Genomic DNA, 22,702 nt, shown 5'->3' on the forward strand with positions numbered 1-22,702 from the left:
CGGTCGCCGCCGGTGCGCGGTGCCGAAACTTGTAGGGGCGCTGGTGCGGCGGGGTGCCCGGCGCGGCCCCGCAGCCTGAGGGTCGCTGCTCGGTCCCCGGCCGCCCCTGGATGTCAAAGGGCCGGTGGGAGGAGAGGGAGTAATCTGGCGTGTGCCCTGAGGTACCAGGGCTGCGGAGGAGGTTAATCTGCGGCAGGTAGACTCACGTTTAAAAGGCGACGATTACGTGGGGAATTAGTGGGCTGCCTGTAACTCATGCAACTTCTAGGGTAATCCAAAAAGATCAACCTTTCTTGCGAAATTGAAGCTTCTCCTGTAGCTCAGTGGTTCACTTGGCAGTGAATGTTACCAGGTGCTGAAGTCCATTAAAAAAATATATATATAAACCGATGTTGCAGAAGAAATGTGCTGGTTTTATTTCTTAAATGTATTTTCTCTGGAAGGATGCTTTTATAAGCCCAGTGGTGGTGTAAGATCAATGAGAGAATTTGAGGAGTATGAAGGGCAGATGTGAGCCTGAGTCATCAATCCATTCCCTTCCAGTAGGTGTCATTGCGGATGGTTTTTAAATTCTGATTTCTTTTGATCTTCCTGTTGGGGTAAGAGCTAGCAGTAGACAATTTTGTTGGTAGTTTACAGCACAGGATTTGTTTTTCTGATGCGTAGTGCTCCGAGGCATACCTTCTGTATGCGTTACTTGTATGAGTAACAGGTATTGCCTGCAGAGAGCACATTAGATGCTATGTCTTTCATTTGAGCTTTTAGACACAGTAGCAAATGTGGTCATAATGGTCACCTTTTTCTTTGTTTAAATCTTCTTGAAGAAATTTAAGTAGTTTTGAAGTATGGTTGTGAACGTCCCTTAGAAGGGTGTCATGTCTGTAGTGTATTTCTCCTTGGTGCTAAAAATGTGAAGAAAAAAGTAGGCAGACAATGTACCATTATAGACTGTTGTACTAGGGGTGTTGAATCACAAGTTTGAATCACTGTTATTTGCATCATTTAATGCTTTAACATTCTCATTTTAATCCAGGAAAATGTGTTTCTTAAGGACTGCTAGCTGTCTCTGATATGGGGTGTTGTGGGAAATCCAGATCTGCAACTTCCCATTGTGCTAAGAAAGTGGTGGCTCATTACTGGCTCTAATCTAAGGTCCAAGGTTGTCATAGTGTGATATTTTGCATTTAATACCATGTATTCATAAGTGCTTCGGAATGACTCCATGTGTTTCAGTAGGACTTCTTATAGTAAAAGAATGACGTGGTTTGAGCTTCAACTGGGCATGTTGTTTATGTTTTCCCGTGGTAACAGTTTTTTTTTGCTCTCCTTCTCTCCGTTTTGGTACAGTGTGCTACATTTGGCCAAAATGTGACAGAACTCACTATTCAGAATAGTACTAAATCAAAAAAATCTGTCAAAAGTCAGCAAACCAGAAAGAATATAATGACTTTGTCTGATTTGTATGGGGGATGTACTTTGATTTGTATGGTACCGTGACCCAGCATACTGGAGATTCTCCTGCTTTGAATTCTACTGATGTTGAGAAAATATAATTCTAAATATGTGAAAGCATTATAGTTTTATGCAGTTGGAATTTTGCATGCTTCTTAAATGCAGAAGCTATACAGCAATGTTAGTATGCTTAAAGAAGAATGCTTGATTTAAAAGCAGCAAGGCTATTTCTAATAGTAAGATTAGGCTTGCAGTGATCAGTGTTTCACTTGCTGCTTTTTCTAAAAGCAACGTGCTACCATTTAAATGTCGTCATCATCCCATACTTTTCCTGACTAAACTTGGATACCTAGACCTGTTAGTTCTCAAAATTTAAAGCATTCATAGTAGGAAGGTCAAGTATTAAAACTTTTAAAAGACCAGAAAAAAGGTGCAAAATCTGGATTACGTAATACAGTAATGGGTGTTACTAAGTTTTCTCTCTGAAGATAGCAAACTCAACTGTTGTATTGCAAAAGCATATCACGTTTTGTGTTTCAATAGGCTCAGCAAGTACCATCCGGAATCTGAGGCATTTGTGATTTTTTTAGTGAAAGCAAGGGGAAGATTGAGTGTCTTTTTACAAGTATGGGATGTCATTTGTGAAAGCAGGTCTGGTGTCTGAAAATGTTATATATTTAAAGAATCAAACTTCCATGACCACAGCTCCATAGCTACAAAGACAAAGCAGTATATATTGCATGCTACATGGTGATATTATTAGTAGTCTTCATGAAGAGAACTTTTATATCATTAGCATGCTTTGGATGACATTCTAATTTTAAGTATCAGTCAGGAAGAGAGGAATTGCAACTCGTAAGTTGGAGACCAGTTCTTTATCTTTAATAATAGAAAATAGTATTAGATTAATGGACAGTTAGAAGATATTTTGCTTTGGAAAATTTCCTTCTAGTACTACCAGTTAGTTTGCCTTCTGCTCTGAAACATTGCCTCCTTCTATTAAACAAAAACCTATAAACCTGCTGTAAGATTTTTGATATGAATAAATATTTTAACATAATTTATTTCCAGTATAAATGTCTAATCTCAATTTTAATCACCGTGTCCATGACCCCTGCCCACCCAGCCTCAGTTAACTGTGTACTGAACATATGAGAGCTCTCTTTCAGTGTTTTGTCCTTCAGTTCTATCAAACAGTCTTTTGTAATAGAAGAGGGTAATGAGGATCACTTGGGGCCTCTTTATTAGTCTGTTTTTTTTAATTGAACAATCTCAGTCATTCAGCTTCAATCTGCCTCTAAAATGACTTCCCTTGCTTTCTGGTGAGCTTTTGTGTTGTTATTTCTTCTGAGAATTGCTTTCCAGAAGCCAACCCCATATTCTGGAGGATAGAGAGTATCATGGTTTTGATCTTATTTATCTCCCATTTCCTATGCATCTGCACATTTTTATTGTTGAGGTAATGGGGGGCTGTGTGTACGCTTGTGGAACATGTCACTTAGATGCAGAAGTGCTTTGGAAATTTACATCTTTTGGGAGTACTGATAATTGAGGTTTTTTTTCTTGCATTTTTAGGAGTAAATAAGTAGGAGAATCTTGTACATGAAATCTCAGGTGACTTGCTTTGATAGTGCTATTCGTTGCCAGCAGCATAACTTGGGTGTCTGCTGTGTCTGCAGAAGCCCCTATCCAGCCTGGGCTCTGTATATGTAGGAGATACTACTTTTGAATGGACATGTGAATCATTCCTGCAAAGTTACTGATTAAAACTGTGAGTTCTGTAGAATTTGATAAATCACCAAACTAGCATGTGAGGTGTAGATTGGTTTGCTTTACGGTAGAGGAGGAAGAAATAGTGTCTTCGTGTGTTCGGGTCAGATCTTTCCTTTGTTCTCTCTTTATAATTTTAGTGGTTTAGAGGAGCATGGATTATTTAGTGTAGGCTGTCCTTCCCTGGTCTGAGAGACCTCAGGGGGATCATATTTAATCCTGATCTGTATAAAGATTTCAGAAGATGCCCCCTCAGAGTATTAACTTGTCATACTGGAAACTGATGCTCATGTTGAGGCTCCTTGTTTGTCTGGGCGAGCTGAAGTTTGTTTATGTACTTTACTTTCTCTGATGGAAGGTGAGAAAATTGGAAACACTGAAATCATCCGCCTTTTTAAATGGCTGTCTGCTGGCAAAAGCCTTTGATGTTACCAGGACTATTCTCTATGCTGGCATGTCCCAAGGAGACTTTTAGAATAATTTTTACTTTTAATGCATTTTTTTCTTTTTTTTTTTTTCTTTTTTTTTTTCTTAATGCCAGCCCCGTGACCGTCTTTTTTTCTGAGCTTCGGAGTATTGGAATTTTTCTTGGAATTAACTTTTCACCTGGCATTGATGATGCTATTGAAAAGCAAAACCAAAAAACAAAGATCAAACAAGTGCATCTTTCTGAGCTCTTTAGTAGACTTGGCAAAAATGCATATTTTGCTTTCCGTGACATCTGTTCTTCAGCTCAAACTTTCGCACTCATTCATAAATCTGTCCTTGTGCACTGTTATCTCTGTGCTGGTGCAAAACAATTGCACAACCATGCAGGTCAAAGAAAGAAGAGGAGCTACGTTTCTCTGTCAAAGGGAGACAAATTAGGAAGAGTCGTTATCCCTCTCATACTTTTTTAATATCTGTCATGTGAGTTAGCTGACAAATAATGGTGCTGTTGTATATTCTTTCTAGAACCTTATCACCAGTAAACTGTGGTTACTTGATTAAGATGTCTGTGATAATAAAATAAACCATTTCTTTCTAGTGTCAGCATTTCTGAAGTTATAGTGAAAATCAAAATCACTAAAATCATGTCTGCTCCCTGGTGTTAGTGCTGTCCACCAACTCTGTTTGAAGGAGACTTTTCTGCATATTGTTGTACCCTCAACGTTAGTCTAACCGTCGACATCTTAGAAATTGTTGGACTCTGTCGACTGCTTTCTAAGACTGCCACTAGATAATGCTCTCCAGGAGGCAAGTCCAGGCTTCCCCTGTGTGGCTCTCAGCTGCAGTTTGCAAACAGAAATTCTAGCAGTGCAGTGATTAGTCACATTGTAGTTTTGAATGATGACTCTGGTCTTTTCCTCATCCTGTCTTTTTGTTAACTATGCATTGTTATGACTTTGGATGACTAGCTGTTGGACTTTTTCTGTAAAGATGCTGTGTATTTCTACCACCTCATTGTATCATTCTGACACTCTTTGATCCCTTTTCATTAGATCCATGTAATGAGAAAATCTTATGAAAGAAAATAATATCTTTTCTCAGAAAAAGAGCCAAGCAGGAGGTTTCAGAAGAATGTGGAGGCAAATTTATTTCTATCTTTTCTATTCCTCTAGTAGACTGACACGCTAAGATCCATCCTAGTTCTCAAAAATCTCAACAAATAATTCAAGTAATTGAAAGTTAGGGTGTCTGCTGTCAGGTTTATTGTCTTGTTCCTTTCTAGAATAAATGGTGTATGTCTGACCTAACTCCAGATGACAGTCAAGCACAAATGTTAAGCAACAGATGTTATGTACAGCTACAAAATTTTATCAGATGGAATTCTATCAGTTGGTTTGGCAGCAGATCTGTGAATTTTCACCAGGAGTTTCACAAGTAGTTGTTTATTTTGGATTCCAGGGAATGTAACTGAATGAATACCACAGTTGCCACATGAGGAGAAATTTCTTAATTATCCATTACATGTGCAACCTCTTCCATATTTTGAATTACTAATGTGAAAGAGGAAAAACAAGCTTCAGCATGTTCTGGTGAGGAAATTCTTTGTATACCCTTGAATTCTATGCAGTCCAGATCTTTCTTTCTAGAAGAGGTTTATTTGCAGAAATGTAATCTCCCAAATTATTTCAACAATCTTAGCCTTTGAAGAAGGCCAGTCATCCCTCTTTGGATTCTCTAGTAACTTTAATGGAGGAAAACAGGAGTAAAATCCATCTTACAGTTATGCTTCAGGTGTGAAATGGGTCATCTGTAGAAACACCTCAAATTGTTGCTTGTATAATACTTGGGAAACCCACAAGATGCAGACATTCTAGATTATCTATCTATTATTAGATAATCTAGATAGTCCTGGGAAGCCAGTCTTTGTTCTTAAGTCCCAAAGAAAGTCTTTAGTAGGAATCCTGGTGAGGTCACACTTGGAATACTGTGTCCAGTTCTGTGCTCCCCGGAGCAAGAGAGAGATGGTGCTACTAGAGAGAGCCCAATGAAGGACCACAAAGATGGTTAAGGAACTGGGCCATCTCTCCTGAGGAAAGGCTGAGAGAGCTGGGACCATTTAGCCTAGTGAAGAGAAGGGTCAGAGGGATTCTTACCAATGTATAGAAATACCTGAAGAGAAAATGTAAAGAAGATGGAGCCAGGCTTTTTTCAGTGGTGCCTAGTGACAGGTTGAGTGACTTTCCAACCAAAAATCAAAATTGGAGCCCCAAACTGAACAGTAGGGGCTTCCAGAATTGGAAGTTCAGTTCCAAGGCTCCTGGATTTTGACTATAAACATCCATTTATGATCTATTTCCCACATGCAAATTCAAATAAAAAGTAATTTCATGTAAGTCTATAGTTAAGGAAATTACTTTTGAAATTATTTTTTTCTTGAAGAAAATTAGGCATTGAGAATAGATTGTGGTTTTTTGATATGCAGTGGAATGTTTACTGTGAAACCTAATAGCTTTAGTAGTTTGTTTTCGGCAAAGAAGAGCAGGCTTTGGAATGTGTGCTTGTGTGTCCCTGCTCAAATGTGACAACTGGGTTTCATTCTCCATTTGTACTTGATGAGGAAGCCACGTTCGTGCTTCAAAGGATGAAAGCAGTGTAATGGTGAAATCACGTAGTGTGTACCATTCCAAAAGCTTTATTACAGCAACCCAAATCACTTTAATAGATTAATTCACCAAGCTAACGTACTTCATGAATAAGGCATTTTCCTTTTCTAAGTACAATATTTTGAGTCACTAGTTGTTTTTTTTTCCCCAGAAGGTTTAGATTTGCAACTTAAAAAACCAAGTCTTCTCCTTAGCTTGTTCTTAGGCTTATATGGTGCCATGTTTGTTTTAACTAAAGGTAAGTCCATCTACTCTCACTTTGTCATCTCCAGATGTTCTTTAAGGGTATAATGAGTTTATTTCCCTCCATTAAAGATCCCATGACTTAATGGGGCCTAAATTATGTCATAATTAAACTAATCAGTCCTCCTATAAGCCTCTAGCTCAAGTATCTTTTGACTGACTGTCCATCAAAATGGCATTTCTTACAGCAGAAGTAATTGCTAGGATAAGGAGTGAGGTAATTACTGTGCTGACTGCTTCATTTTATGCTGTGGTTCACAGCTACAAAGTCCCAGTTAAGCTCTGTCCAGCTTTTCATATTAAATGATCTCAAATTGTCAAATGTGTAAAGGTCTGGAGAGATTTGTGTTCATGTCTTAAACAGAACAGAGGGAGAGAGGCGAGAGAATGATCTGCTTTTTCTTTGAGGAAAACCAAGTTTTCTGGGTAGTTCTAGAGCTTTTCCGGAACACGTTTTGTACCAGGCTGGAAGATGTTCTTTGAGAGATTTATTGTCAAATGTTCATTACAATTATTTTTTTTTTTGAGAGCGCTTTATGTGTTATCTTTCTGAAATATCTTTTGCTTGGTTTTGGTTTGATAAAATGAAAATATATATCTGAAAATGCAGAATAAAATTATTTCCTGGACGTGCTAGAAGTTAATTAAAGTAGATCGACACAGCAAGGAGTTACAGGCTTACGAGCTTGCCTTCATGCATCATGCTTTTCATAGCCAGCAGTCACATCACCTTCTGATCTGATTCTGTCAGTGCTCACAGGCAGGGTCAGATCAGGTCAATACTTAAATGAGAAAACATCTTGATGCTGTAGAGAATGCTTTTCTTGATTTGGTAGTTGCCTCTTTCTCTCAGAACTAATGCGACAACGTGAGGCTTCAGGACATCATCAGAGAAGAACAGGAGATATAACCAAAGACATAATAGTGTTTGATCATTAAAATTTTTAAAGGATTTTCTGCAGAAATGTTGACATCTGCCCTTAAATCTTAGCTTTTTCAAATTGCAGTCAAAGTAATTATGTTTCTGCTTACCTATGTTTTCAGTGTTTTAATTTGTTAGTCATCCTTTTGATACAGGTCGGAAAGGAGATTATGTTCCTGGCTAATTTTTTAACAGCATTGTGAAGTTAAATTATTATTGTGTTTACAATGTAATTATGGTAGTGATAGGCAGTAGCTTAGCATGTTTGGGTAAAAAAATTCTTTTGAAAGGTTTGTCTGAAGTCAAATGTTTGGCGTTTTTTTAATGAAAAATTTAAATTTTCAGTTAAGACATAAAATAAACTTCAGGTTTAAAAGTTAATTGTTTAAGAGTTGATTTAATTTTCCCCCCTCTGAGTTTTTTAGATTGAAAAACATATACTGGTTCTGTCTGACATCAAAAAATGAGTTTAGATTTTACTGCAATTACTAACACAAGCACTGTAGGCTTTTTAAAAAGCATACATTGCTTGAAACGAAACCCGGAATAATTATAAAATGTCTCCCAAATAACAAAAATTGTAAAAAGTTATTTCTAGTTTTATGTCATCTACGATTTTGGGGTTTTAAAGTTTAAGCTGACATTGACATAAAGCTAATAAAGCCAGAAGATTTAGTTTTACATTATAATATCTCAAGGGTGTTTTTTACTTCAGAATGTAGTTTACCCAGTTTTTCAAAATATTATTATATCACTTACAGAGGTATGTTTGTGATTTAGGACAGCACTTTTGTCTAGCATCAAGGACTTTAAAGGAAAAATAATTTATTACTCATAAAAGTGGCAAAGCTGTCTAATCTGGACTAATAAGGATCAGTCATATGCTCAGTTTAAAAGTTAGATTTCTTAAGATATGCTTAGAATTATAATGCTGTTATGGTATTATAAAGTAAATTGTTTAATTCACAATTTATTTATTTGACTTGGAATAATCTGTTGCTTTTGGTACTTTCACATGGTAGACAAAGTTACTGAGCACTTGAAATAACTTGAAAAGAAAAATAAAGTTATAATATTCTTTGAATTTATGAGGCAGAGCGTGAAAGTTCCCCTGGCCATCATAATAACTCAGTTAAATGTTTAACCTAGATGCCATTGAATGTTCTCTTCAAAATACATACAGTCAGGATTTTCTGCACGGTGAGATTCTGGTGTGAGTGCCATCTGGTGTAGTATGAATTTCCCCTGGTGCATCAGTGAAGCACATTACAGAATGTTACACATAAATTACTTCCATTAGGGTGCAGATTGCTCTGATTACTCCAGCGGCTACAAAAGACTTTCATTTCTACAAGAAATAACCAATATCATTATTTGTATTGCTGTTGTAACTATTATGATAGTAATAGACTTTCAAAATGTGGTGCTTGATTGGCACAAAAAGGTCAGAATCAGCCAAGATTGCCTTAACTCTTGGTAGCAAAAGATATGATTGAATTTTTAAGCCGAGCTTATGATACCTATCAGTTATATATTGCAAAAGATAGAAATCACAAACAATTCCAGTGTGTGCACCATCTGATAACAAATCCCTGGATTTGTTGTTTTGATGTTGACCACCTTTACTTTTATTTAAAGTTTTTGTCTTTCTGCTTCAATTTTGGTCATGTAAATGGCAAAAGTGTGATGTCAGCATTACTAAGAAAGGACAAATTTTGATATTCATTAGTAGCTGATATCAGAATTGAGTGAAATAACTCTTGGAGACATCTTCATCAGCCTGTGAGCATGAAGAAAATCTGTCCTTTGAAAGCCCCATCCTGAAATACCTATTATTTGGCAATAGGTGAGATATTCTACTTCTACACTGCATTTAAAACAAGATGTGTTTGTGTGACCATTTCTGTTAGAACAGCAGTTTTTCTTGTTATTTTACCTAGCTGGTAGAGCAGACATATATTATTTCTCTAGAGATTTAATAATAAATCTTTTCTTCAGAATAACTTTCCTCGGCCTAGTTGAAGAAGTCTTTCCTTTCACTGGACATCCTCATTACTGTTGAGAGGCTTCCTGGTAGACTCCTTTTCTTTTGAATAGGATCTGTAAGGTGGTGCCTGATGCTTATGCTTGTATGAAGGCCCTGGGTATTGAGATATTACTTCAGAAGATAACGGTGGACAACCCTTCCAGCCATTTTTCACAGTTGTCTAATTTCATGTCACTGCTTGATCTTCCGAGGTTTTTCAGGGGAGTTTTCTTTGTAGTGCCCTGTGCTTTGGCCTGCAGACAGGATGGGTCAAGACCCATATCTGTATGCCCAGATCAGTCGGATCCTTTTGCTTTAAAAACGCATGTTACTTCCTCTCTTTTAGCAAAAAAAAAAAAAAAAATTCCCTTATTTTAACCCCCTTCCTAACAGCTATGTCCAACTTCGTATTGCTTAAATATCATGGGGTTGTCTTTGACAAATATTTTTGGGGGCCCACTTTTTTGAGGTCGCTTGGTATTGATTGTCTGTAGATTAGCACTTTTTTGCATCAGAATAATGTTCCTATGCTGAAAAGCAGAGGATTCATAAAACAGGAGTAGTAAATCCTCTTGAGCTGTGAATTGAAATTCCAGTTTGTTCACAGGAATTTTTTAATTTAGACCATCCAAATATGAACAGAATTACTAGGTTTTAAGATAGGTATGTGGAAATAAAAGAATCTTAAACATGCTTAAGATTAGTTCCAAGAGATTTTGCTGCATTTCATTCAGCTAACAATCTGCTGGGATACATGTCCAGTCTCAGAACCAGGACCCTGGCTTCAGAAAATCCTCACCAACGAAACCTTTTAGAACAACTTGTGCCTAATCAGTGGGTAGTGGGTAGGATTTGTGGCTGATACAGGAGGACACCTGAGCAGACCCTGCCATTGTGTTCAGATTTAAACTTTCCTCTTCGTGAGGATTGCTGTGACTTGGAGCAGATGTTGCTTGGGGGTTTGAATTCAAGCATTGAGAAATGTGTGCAAAGAGTTAGTACCATAACTTTGGAGAGACTAATGTAATTTTGAACGAAGTGATCAGCTTTATAGGTACCAGAAGTGGTACTTCCACTGATGGTTGAGCCAGATTGGTGACAGATGACATGCATGGCAATTTTTCATTTGAGTTTTACATTGTGTTGACTATAGGATGTATTACAACTTAAACTTCCTTTTGGCTTTGTACAAGATACATTGATTAGTTATTTGACATAAAATTACATGTAAATAAAATACTTGATTCAGGTGAAGAATTCAACTGAACAGAAGAAAAACAAAACAGAGGCAAAGGACCAGATCTAATAATAATGCAAATATGTCCAGGCTGAAAATCACGTTTATAAAGTGCTCATAGTTAAATAGTAAAATCATTGTGTTCTCACCCCTAGCTCACACTTTTCACTCCTGATTAAGTATGGTATTTTTTTCTTTACCAGAAATGGAGAATTATATTTGTAGATATGACATAGTTTTATCAATGTTATAGTTTTAACAAAGTTCTAAAAAACTAGATAGAAAAGAATTGGTTTACTGCTTTGCTTCTTTCTATTTATGTGGTACATTTCTTGTGACTAAATCTAGTTGGATATAATGTTAAAAATAACAGTAATCCTTCAATTTCCTGAATTACAGGGTAACTTACTTAATAATAAAGCTCTTGAAAATGTCAGACTGTGATATAGATGCATGGAAACGTTAAAAATATGTACAATTGGGAAAAAAATCCAAAGCATACTTAAGGGTAGAAGTCACTTGAAAACATTCATACATTTTAGTCCTTTAAGGTGAGTGGTGGTGAGATATCTCCATTTTATCAAGACAGCATGCATGGAGAATGAGCAGATTAATTCTATGTTTTAGTTAGTTGACAACTGTATAAACCTTTTCCTGACTTTTAGAACTGTGTTAATCCTTGTTCCCTTCTTATAATCCCTCTTCAAGAGCAAGCAAGGTGAATGATGCTTTATCTTATATCAAGACAAGGCATCTGAGAGCATTTGGAAATTGCCTAAAGATTTATTGTGCTGAGTGTGACATTTTAAGCTAAATAGTCTTCCAGAGTACTTAGGAAAATTTGAAGAATTGGTAATGTTTGGTTTGGTGTTTTATAGATCAAGGTTGCACTTTAGATGATATTTGCATTTTTAGTTAGAGGTTCCTCTTTGACTTACTGCTTTATCAATTGCTGTTTCTTCTTCCATAGAAATTAATACCATAAAAATGAAAAGCCTTTGGAACATTATTCAGTAATAAATTAATTCACAAATAATTGTGATTTTATATTTTATAGGTTACAGCATATGCTTATGATAATGTGTATGCATTACATTACCTTATTGGAAATAGTCAACTGTATCAGTATTCTTGAGATTAACATCATTTTAGAGCACAAGAGCTGTATTTTCTTGAAATTGTTGCTCATGAATGCTCTTTGTCCATCATCTTCTATTTAGTGATTTTTAGTAATTAAGTTCTTGAGCCCACACGTGCAACAGCTTTCATTGCCTACCAAATAGACCTTTACCTTGGAGTTTCTTGAGTATTCCTACATTTTTCCCATGCTTCTTTCCTGTTTTGTTTATGCTTCTGGTACACGTGAGGGTTTTGTTTGTTTTAGCAGACAGTCTTTCATGTAATTATTTCTGTTCTCTGGCCTCTATCACATTTTCATAGTTTTTTTTTTTAAACAAGGGTTCAGATTTTGTACCAACTTTATGTGGTATCCTGGCTCATTTCACCTTTCTGGGTGTGAGGTTAGATGCTGGGAGGGTAAATGTGAGACAGATGTTATAGATGTGCTTCGCTTTCCTTTTCTGTAGAAAAACACCCCTGACTAACACCTGCAGAACACCTGTAGGACTGGTGTTCTTAAGAGCTTGGGAAGAAATCTAGTGTATCTGCAGTCTTCAGGGTTGGTGAGATAAAGATTGTCTTAGTGCTGTGGCCAGCAGATCAGAGGAGGTGATTCTGCCCCTCTACTCCACTCTCGTGAAACCCCACCTGGAGTACTATATCCAGCTCTGGAGTCCCCGACATAAGAAGGACATGGACCTGCTGGAGTGTGTCCAGAGGAGGGCCACGAGGATGACCCGAGGACTGGAGCACCTCTCATATGAGGACAGGCTAAGAGAGTTGGGGCTGTTCAGCCTGGAGAAGAGAAGGCTCCGGGGAGATCTTATTGCGGCCTTCCAGTACCTAAAGAGGGCCTACAGGAGAGCTGGGGAAGGACTTTTTACTAGGGCATGTAGCAATAGGACGAGGGGGAATAGCTTTGAACTTGAAGAGGGCAGGTTTAGATTAAACATTAGGAAGAAGTTTTTCACCGTAAGGGTGGTAAGGCACTGGCCCAGGTTGCCCAGAGAGGTTGTTGAGGCCCCATCCCTGGAGGGGTTCAAGGCCATGCTGGACGTGGCCTTGGGCAACCCGGTCTAGTGGGAGGTGTCCCTGCCCATTGCAGGGGGCTTGGAACTCAATGATGTTTAAGGTCCTTTCCAACCTAAACCATTCTATGATTCTATGATTAATGCTCTCTTCTGCTATAAACCTCCTTTGGTTGGTAATGAAATACAGTCAATCGAAGCACAGAATATTGTGCTTATCTCAGCTTATTTTACTAAGCAGCTCTGCCACCACCTTCTTCCCACCATTCCTTATTTTAAGCCAACTGCTAATTTTATCAGGGTGACGTTTCTGTATAAAAGAAAAACCTTTCAAAAGTTGTCTTTAATTATTCTGACTCTACTCTTGAATATTCAGATGATGATTTCTCACACATTCAGATACATTTTCCATAATATATCCCATAGGAAAGAAGACTGAAGGGCTGTTTAATCCACTGGTTCAGAAATATGAAAGAAAAGTGTACGATCTGTGATGTTTTTTTTCCTATGTAATACTAGAAGTTCTAGTATAAATTTCAAAAATATTAGAAAGAAGATTAATCTAGTCGTTAAAAACTGTTGTAAATCTCTTACGGAGAAGAAGTAAACAGTAATACTGCTTGAAGGGTTTTACTATGGTAGTGTAGGATTAGAAATGAGCAAATTTTGTACCTCAAGCAAGTTTGTTTAGTTAACTTGTGAGGTCAGAAGCATCCAAAATAACCCTTTTCTGAAAAGAAATTTTTGAAATTTTCCTGGCTAGAAGATTTGGAGTAAACACTTCTTTGACCTTAAATCATTTATTCCGTATATTTCTAATTCAGCAAACAGTACAGTGGGTTTTTGTGCATGGAAAAATGAGAGTGATTATAACTCTGGTAAGAATTTTTGTTATTCAGTTTCCCTTTCTAGCCTGTATTACATTGCAAAATTTTATTTGAAATTAAACCTGTTCTGATTTTATAGCCATACTTGTCTTGGTCTCCACATACTTAAGTGGCTACAGCGTGATAATCTTTACTTAAGCTAATTAAGTAGTTTCTTAGCTTGTAAACTGGTTAGAATGGGAATCGGTAATTCCATTTTAATTTTAGGCTGCCTGAGTGTTTTAGTCTATGATAATTTTGTAGGTTTGTATACTTTTCACCACTTATATTCAGGAGCGGAGGACTGTTTTCTAACTTTGTGAGTGAAAGATCCTAACCAAATCATTTGAGATTGCTTGCTAGATGTAGTGACCCAAAGAAGCTGAATAGCCAGACTGCTGTCTTAAGTTATTGATAGCTGATTGCAGTACCTCTTCTCCTTGTTCTCCTTGCAGATCTTGCTCTTCTGTATTTTTTTTTCATTTTTTTTTCTCCCCTCCTTTTTTTCTTTTTTCTTTTTTTCTCTTGGTACTGGATGGGTTATGTTTGACAGTTTATATCTAATAATGATTTAAAGAATGAGTCTCAAGTCGTTGCATTGTCTCATGAGGAAAGAAGGAAGTTGGGTATTTTTTTAGGTGGGATTCCATTTGTTGGTTACCTTTAGCCTATAGTGTGTCACGTTATTGTACCACCAGTTATTATAATTAGAATTGCTTCTTTCATAGGAGTAGCTAGTAAAAGATAATAGGACATTGCCTTAGCAAATTTATCTCCAAATCTTTTTGGAGTATATTGCATTTCTGACTTGTCTGTACAAGGAGGTTTTTTGCTAGGAAAATGCAAGTAATTTTTCTGCCTTATTTTTCAAGGGGCACGTTAGAAAAGAAACTTTCCTCAGGTAGTGAAAACCTGGTGATGAAAGTGTCAAGATCATGTAGAATTTTGAAAAAAAAACAGAACTCCCATCTCAGTCAAAACATGAGTTCTCCTATTGGCACTGACAAAATCATTCATATTGGAAAAGAAGGAGAATATCTTTATTTTTAATCTCTTTTCTAGAGATGGTAGCTCTTTTACTGGAAAGCTAAAGCCAATCCCTTCCTCAGCAGTGGAGGATGTGACTATGCAAGGCAAAAATGGGCATCTGCGTAAAGTGGCATATAGTTCCCAGAACTGTTTTCCTTAATTTTTATATTTGATAAGTTGGGAACTTCGCATCTGTGTTACTGTATTCACTCTCTAACTATTCACTCTATTCACTCTCTTTCTTTCTCTTTGAAGGTCATCTGGTCTTTCCCCACCCCCCGGCCTTTCTGCTGAGTTTTCGAACAGATAGGAGCCCAAAGCTATTTTCAGGATTCTCTAGGTTGCTTATAAATGTTTCTTGTTAATCTGAAACCGTTCAGATCTGAGAGGGGCGCGCATGGAATGGTAACGAGATAAACTGCAGCTGGGAGTAATGAATGTACAGTTTTAGTCCATCCTCCCTGTCTCCAGTTCAGACTCTCTTACTTTGAAGTTGGATGCTTGTACAATTTAAGGAATCTTCAGAAAGCTATATTTGACATTATTGGTGCTGTAACAATAACTATATGGAAGACCCAGTAGTGATGCTCCATGATGAGTACTGCTTTGTTTTGTCTATGGGAGGTGAGAGTGCTCTGACTTGATCTATTTAAACTTTGATGAGAGATGTTTGCTGATTACAGCTCTTTCTGCTTTAACAACTTCACTAGTATGACAGAATTGGTTTGTAGTTTCTCCTGTCATTCTTTCTGGGGAAATGTGGATAAATGGCAACAAATAAGAAAATATGCACAACTCTATGTAAAATGTCTGTAAACATACAATGAAAATATTTTTCTGTATTTACTCATAGAAACAATTTCACACTTGAAATTAACTCTTAATTAATAGATATCTGAGATGCTGTTATTTTTCTGCAGTATTCTTTTGTGCGTTTTTACTGGTGCCCTAGTTTTATGAAGCTCAGGAGTAGTCACATGAATATATTCTTAGATTTTCATCCAATATTGTTGCTAAGGAAACATCATCTTTAATACTGTATCCTTGTCTGCAGCTTGTCTGTATTAATCAATGCTTGTTAATGCTCAGCACAAACCAAGTAGAGATGGAAAAAATCTCAATTTCTTTTATAATACAGTAGTTTACTATAGATTATTTTCCTTCAGGATCCCCTGCCTCACACAAACTGGAGGGTCACATCCTTGTCTCTGGTCTCATCCCAAACAGACGCAGTATGGGCAGCTTTTATAATTCTCTTTTTTTTTTTTTTTTTTTTTGTAGGATGCCATTAATATTTAATGTCATTAACCTAACAGGTATCGTACAGTGCATGAATCTGGTCAAAATGGTGGGAATGCTTACATATTGCTCTAAAGGGGAGAAAGAACCTTTTCTGTACAAAGTATAAAAGGGGAGCTTGAGTGCACTAAATTGAGAAACATACACCTTCTCAGTATACTGTTAAAACTGTAATACTGTATTTCAGCCTGCTCTGAATATCTGTCTGGGAAAAGACCTGTCAGTCAGACATATCAGTGAAAATCTCAGTTCTTTACAGGTCCAGCTATTTGGTTTTCTCACAGTAGTGACAGGCAGATTTTTTTGAATTTTCTACTTGAGAACTCTTCTGAGAAGTATTCAAATTTATAGCCAATTTCAAAATTAATTTGACTTAGCGGTTTTTAGCCTAATTCCTGCTTTGTTTCATGGTCACATTTGCCTTTTGAACATTTTCCTTCATATCTGCCTCTTCAGAGACACCACGTTAGATTGAACATCTGTTCTCGAAAAGCCCAGGTCAGAAGGGCCAGAGGCAAGCAAGAAGGCCTGAAGAACTTGTCTCGTTAGGAATATTTGTTTCCTTTTTTGGACAAGCAGCGGTATCTCATTCATCAGCTTAGTCATCCTTCAAGGAAGAGGAAAGAAATCAGGCACAAGTTTACAGTCTAGCTGTGTGGGCTGGATGCAAGCACAGTTTCAGCAAGTCTAACCTGGATAGATCATCCCAGCTTTCATTACCAGGGTAGTAAAAGGAATATGAGTTCTCTCCTGAGTGCAGAGCTTCTCATTCCACTGAGCAATCTCCTTCTCCCTATGCAAGAAAATCTGTGTGAGGGGGTCAGTGTACTGAGGTCCACAGAGCCTGCACCAACAGATTTGGAAGCTGTCTTAAGAGCTGAGCCACACGCACTGCTTTTCTGCCTGTCCTCAGGGACTGACTGGATGGATAGTAAGCAACTTCTTCAAATACCATCCCGATAGTTGTACACTATTAGTACCTCTGTAGGGGTGTCCTGGAGATCTTACCCAGGGTATCCAGAGACAACTTGCACTCATTGTTTAATCCTGTTAACTGCATGAGTTAGCGTAGTCGCTGTATAGCAAACTTCCATGGTTATCCATTTCTGGGAACCCATTCTAGTTATATTTTTTTCTTTCTGCACTAAGAAGCTATTTACAATGCATTGCTCAGGACTATTTTAATAATGAACATTCCCGAATATGTGAGTTGTATCAATGCTTTTACTCTAGAGGTTAGAGCAAGATACTGTATTTTTGTATTATTGCTGTGCCTGTAAGGATGGCTTAATCACTGTAGTCCATTGAAAGAACTGAAAAGGGTCTCCATGTTGCTTAAAACTGGAGTCTCAGCCTTGAGGTTTGATCAGGGCTCAAAATTTCAGACCCAGAATTCTGCATGGTGCTCCATGGGTGTAATAATAGCCAAGATTTGAATATTAAGGAGAAGCATCTTCTTATTATTCATGATTCATCTGAAAATCATGTAAATAAGTGTGGCAGTTCCTTTTCTTAGGTTGGTAATAGGAATAGCAGTCCCTTGACTCTTTCCATGCTGCCCTTTTCCGCCTGCCCTGATAGCCAGTGAGATAAAATACGTGCAAGTAGTACTTTAACCTATCCTTCACTCCTTGGGCTGGAAGAAGTGGTGAGGGAAGGTGTTTTCAGGTGAGTATTTCCTCAGGCACTGCCAATGGCTCTGCTATTCATTTCCCTGAAATCCCTGCATATTGGCATTTTTTAAAAAAGCTTGCTGTTTTTATGGTATATTTATTTTCTTCTACTTTCCATGACCGTCTGGAAAGGTTGTTTGCAATTTACTATAGACACTGAAGTGATAGGGGAAGGATATTGGTAATTCTACAGTGTTGTCTGTTGTGATTAAAATACATGCTCTGCATCTTAAATTGTGCTGCATTATCCCATATGAAGGCAGAATTTGAGCTCAGCTGTTTAAGCCAGTATTTTGTATCATGGTGTAGAAAGAACTAATACTATGATAATGTTATTAGATATTACTTAACATTTATTAATTAGAAAGAGAGAAAAATTCTTTATATTCACCTAATACGCGTTGAGTGGAGTTAGTTGGCACAATTGGTTTAGGACAATGTTTTCCTGGTCCTTGGTAGTGCCTTTACCATTGTCCCTTCCATCTCTGATGCGTTGCTAATTTGTCCAGCTAAAAACATGCTAAGCTAATTTTTGGTTGCTGGAAAGTGTTTTGTAAAGTGTGGTATGGGGGTGCTTTTGCACGTGTCTATGTCCAGGGTGGTGCCTGAGCATTTTTCAAAGTTGCAGTTGTGGGGTGGTTTTCACTTGCCTGAAACTGCACAGTGCACTAGTAGCAGAGCTACGTATGGGATTGAAGAGGTCATGAATCAGTCCTAAGAGGGCTATGGTTTTACTTTTTCCTCTTAGTCTTTTTTTTTTTTTTCTCCTTGCTTATTCTTTTCACGTCCTTTCTCTTCTTGAATTTCTTTGTTGTCCACGTGGTCTTATCTCTCCTTCTCTGTGGTGTCATTGTAAAAATTAGATCATTTCGAGTGCAGTATTTTCTCCCCCTCCAGATGCTTTTACTTTTTCCCCATGCGTACACCATCTGCCTGTGTGTGCTCTGGGGGATGTGCAGGTGTTGGTCAGGATTAGGTGGCAGAACTGAAGTGAAATGTGATAAGTTTTTCCTGCCAGCTCCTTTCTGCGTTTTTTTTGTTCTGGGGTTTTTTGGGTTTTTTTTTTTTTTTTATTATGAAGTTGCTCTGTCAAGTAAAGAAGGAAGGGGAGAACCAGAGAAATAACTCTGTTATTGAAGAGAAGCAGAGTGGGGAAACGTTGGTCGCTTGATCCCAGCGCTGAGGATAGTGCAGAGTAGCAAAGAAGAGGAATTCCCATAGAAAAGTTGAAAGGTCCAGAGGCTTTTTACCTTTTGTAGAAACTTTGAAGTGAAAGGTTCCTCTCAGAATTGTGCGTGTGGAATTTGTCAAGCAATATCAACCAAATGAAATGCTATATTAAAATAGAAAAAAATATAAAAGCATATTGCGTAGCATAAGGATGACTTCATGAAATATTAAGCAACTTAGAATCATAGGATCATAGAATTGCTAAGGTTGGAAGGGACCTTTAAGATGATCAAGTCCAACCGTTAACCTACCCTGACAAAACCACCTCTAAACCATGTCCCCAAGTACCACATCTACCCTTTTTTTAAACACCTCCAGGGATGGCAAATCCACCACCTCCCTGGGCAGCCTATTCCAATGTCTAATAACTCTTTCAGTGAAAAAAAAATTTCCTAATATCCAATCTAAACCTCCCCTGACATAACTTGAATCTATTTCCTCTCGTCCTATCACTGTTCACCAGGGAGAAGATCAGTCCCCTCCTCTCTGCAACCTCCTTTCATGTAGTTGTAGAGGGTGATAAGGTCTCCCCTCAGCCTCCTCTCCTCCAGGCTAAACAACCCCAGTTCCCTCAGTTGTTCCTCATAGGGCTTGTCCTCCAGACCCCTCACCAGCTTCATTGCCCTTCTCTGGACATGTTCCAACACCTCAATGTCCTTCTTGTAGTGAGGGGCCCAAAACTGAACACAGTACTCGAGGTGGGGCCTCACCAGTGCTGAGTACTGGGGGATGACCACTTCCCTAGTCCTGCTCACCACACTATTGCTGATACAGGCTAGGAAGCCATTTGCCTTCTTGGCCCCCCGGGCACACTGCCGGCTCATGTTCAGCCGGCTGTCCACCATCACCCCCCCAGGGCCTTTTCTGCCAGGCAGCTCTCCCCCCAAGCCTGTAGCGCGGCATGGGGTTGTTGTGACCCATGTGCAGGTCCCAGCACTTGGCCTTCTTGAACTTCATACCATTGGCCTCAGCCCATCGGTCCAGCCTGTCCAGATCCCTCTGCAGAGCCATCCTACCCTCAAGCAGATCAACACGCCCAACTAGCTTAGTGTCATCTGCAAACTTACTGAGGGTGCATTCGACCCCCTCATCCAGATCATCGATAAAGATATTAAAGAGAACTGGCCCCACCACCGAGCCCTGGAGGACACCACTTGTGACTGGACACCAACTGGATTTAACTCTGTTTACCACCACTCTCTGGGCATGGCCATCCAGCCAGTTTTTTACCCAGCGAAGAGTATGCCTGTCCAGGCCATGAACAGACAGTTTCTCCAAGAGATTGCTGTGGGAAACGGTGTCAAAAGCTTTGCGAAAATCCAGGTAGATAACATCCACAGCTTTTCCCTCATCCGCTATGTGGGTCACCAACTTCTAAACTGGTTTTCTCTTGCTCTTTTTATATATAGAAAACACATACATCTTTTGAGTTAGATTTTTCTTTTTTTCTGGTCACTTTCTGATTAGCTTTATCCTGGCTATTTTTTCTATGATTATAGACTTCCCTTGTCTCTGCCCTTTGAACTTCATTTATCAAAATCTGTGTTTAGGTGTAAGATCATCTTACCTTTGCGAAGTGCTCAACCTTTCTCCTTTCCAAGTGATGTTGAGAAGATAAATACATTTAGTATACGCTATTAGTTGTTCTGTCCACCAGTCTCTCAAGATTGTTACTCTATGATTAGTTAGGGGAGGAAATTTTTTAGCCAGATTAACTAGCCAACCTTTGAAATTTTACCTTCCTGACTCACATGTGGTATTTGTCATCATTCTGGACTGCTGTACCTACTCTGTGTAGAATGCCTTCAAGGAGCTTGTTTGGGTTTCTATTAGAACATATTCTTATTTACTTTTCTGTATTATGAGTCTTCAGAGCTCATGTCCTCCCTTGCAGCTTGATTGTATAAACAAACCAAAAAGCTATCTTGCTGACTAGCATGCTTTCTAGCTTGGTCCCAGATTTGACAAAACAGCTGTGGACTTCGAAAGACCCTGAAATACGAACTATAAGAAAATTCTCTGCAGTGTTAGAAATGTGAAAGTGTAATAATTCTTCAAAATCAACTATTCTCAAATATTCTATATAAAAATTAAGTCGTTAAAGATAGTCTTCATCTCTCTTCAGTTTAGTCATCTGAAGTCTAGTCATAACATCTAGTTGAAGCTAGTCATGCTTTGGCTTGCCGTATGATTGGCAGAGAGATAGCTTCAGAAAGTTCTTCAATCCTCCCATAAAAAGGATGTCAAATAGTATGTGGAATGAAGGACTTCTGGAGCTGCGTATCTCTCTCCATTGATGATAGATGTGTAGATAGCTAAACACTAACTTTTGTCCATCCTTTGTGTTTTTAAATGCCAAGAAACAGAAAGAAAGGGAAAATAGGTATTTTTTTAGTGCATGAAAATCTGACCTAATTTAATAAACTGTATTTTGGAACAAAGGATTTATGATTATTCTGTAATTAGTTTAATTGGAAAAGGCTGGAAGGTTCAAATTCGAGAAAGCCTGGCATGTACTGTATTAAGGGAATTCGTGGAATCTGTGATACAAAATGACTTGTTTGAAGGTTCAAATTCGAGAAAGCCTGACATGTACTGTGTCATGGAATCTGTGATACAAAATGACTTGTTAATATCTACCATCAATGAGAAAATACTGTAAAATAATTTTTAAGGAACAGTACTAATGCAACCAACTAGGAAAATGTAAAAGTTTCATGCAGAAATGTTTTACATCTTTTTTTCTTCGACAGCCTTGCTTTGCATCCTGAACGTGTGTTGGTGGCAACAGGTCAAGTTGGAAAAGAACCATACATCTGCGTGTGGGACTCATACACTGTGCAAACTGTATCTGTTCTGAAAGACGTTCACACACATGGTATAGCTTGCTTGGCTTTTGATTTAGATGGTCAGGTATGTAATTAATATTCTTTTTTCAAACACTTAAATTGCGTATCTGTCAAAAATCTTGTTATGTAGCTTTTTCTTTTTTTCAGGAAGTGTATTGACTCAGGTTTTATCTGCTTATTCTCAAGTTGAGGAAAAATGTTGGCATTAGTAGTGACTGACAAATACATTTGTCAAGAAAAGTATAAGTACAAAAGAGTTTTGAAAGAAGATGAGGTGATAGGGAGACACTTGTGGTCTGTGAGCCACAGTTCAGGGTTACACCAAATAGTTGGAGATAGTGGACCTTCCCTGTGCAGGGATGTGTCTTGTGCGCAAAGTGATGGCAATCCCATTGTGTTCCTCCTCTTGGACTCCGAATGTCTTCAGGCAGTATCCCATTCTCTGTCATGCATCTTGCACGCGTTGGTGGCTCTCCCCATTTTGATTGTTTGTTCAGACTCGCGTATGCTGGTTGTAAGAATGAAGAAAAAGATTTTATTGGATTATAATTTTGTTGCTGTAAAACATTCTCTGAGTAGTTGATTGGTTCTCAGAGCTGCTACTTATAAGGGAGATAATTTTAATCAGACACTTACTCCTATGAGTAAATAGGCTTTCTTGATTGATGTATTAGGAATGGAAAGTACACATTAGGTAACAGCTGAAGAGGTATTGGCCATGAACGTCCTTTTCGCAGTTGTGCTCTCCTGGTCTTATGCAGCACTTCTTCCCCTCCCACTTAGCCTTGCAATGTGATAGTCAGATTTAACTGTATTCTCAGTTCCTTTGCTTGCTAAAAAGGTCTGTACCTGTTACTTACTACTGCT

The 22,702-nt window shown here is 38.1% G+C and overlaps 1 protein-coding gene across 1 annotated transcript in view; it reads left to right on the forward strand.

The window, feature by feature from the left end:
- The window catches only part of EML5 (echinoderm microtubule associated protein like 5), a 133,789-nt gene that overhangs the window by 21,823 nt on the left and 89,264 nt on the right, over nucleotides 1-22,702 (forward strand). Inside the window, exon 4 of the mRNA XM_009884597.1 lies at nucleotides 21,740-21,899. Within this exon, the coding sequence (XP_009882899.1) occupies nucleotides 21,740-21,899 (160 nt within the window). The remainder of the gene's footprint in view (nucleotides 1-21,739; nucleotides 21,900-22,702) is intronic.

Source organism: Charadrius vociferus, unplaced genomic scaffold (assembly GCF_000708025.1).
Source record: "Charadrius vociferus isolate BGI_N301 unplaced genomic scaffold, ASM70802v2 scaffold300, whole genome shotgun sequence".
NCBI classification, from domain to species: domain Eukaryota; kingdom Metazoa; phylum Chordata; class Aves; order Charadriiformes; family Charadriidae; genus Charadrius; species Charadrius vociferus.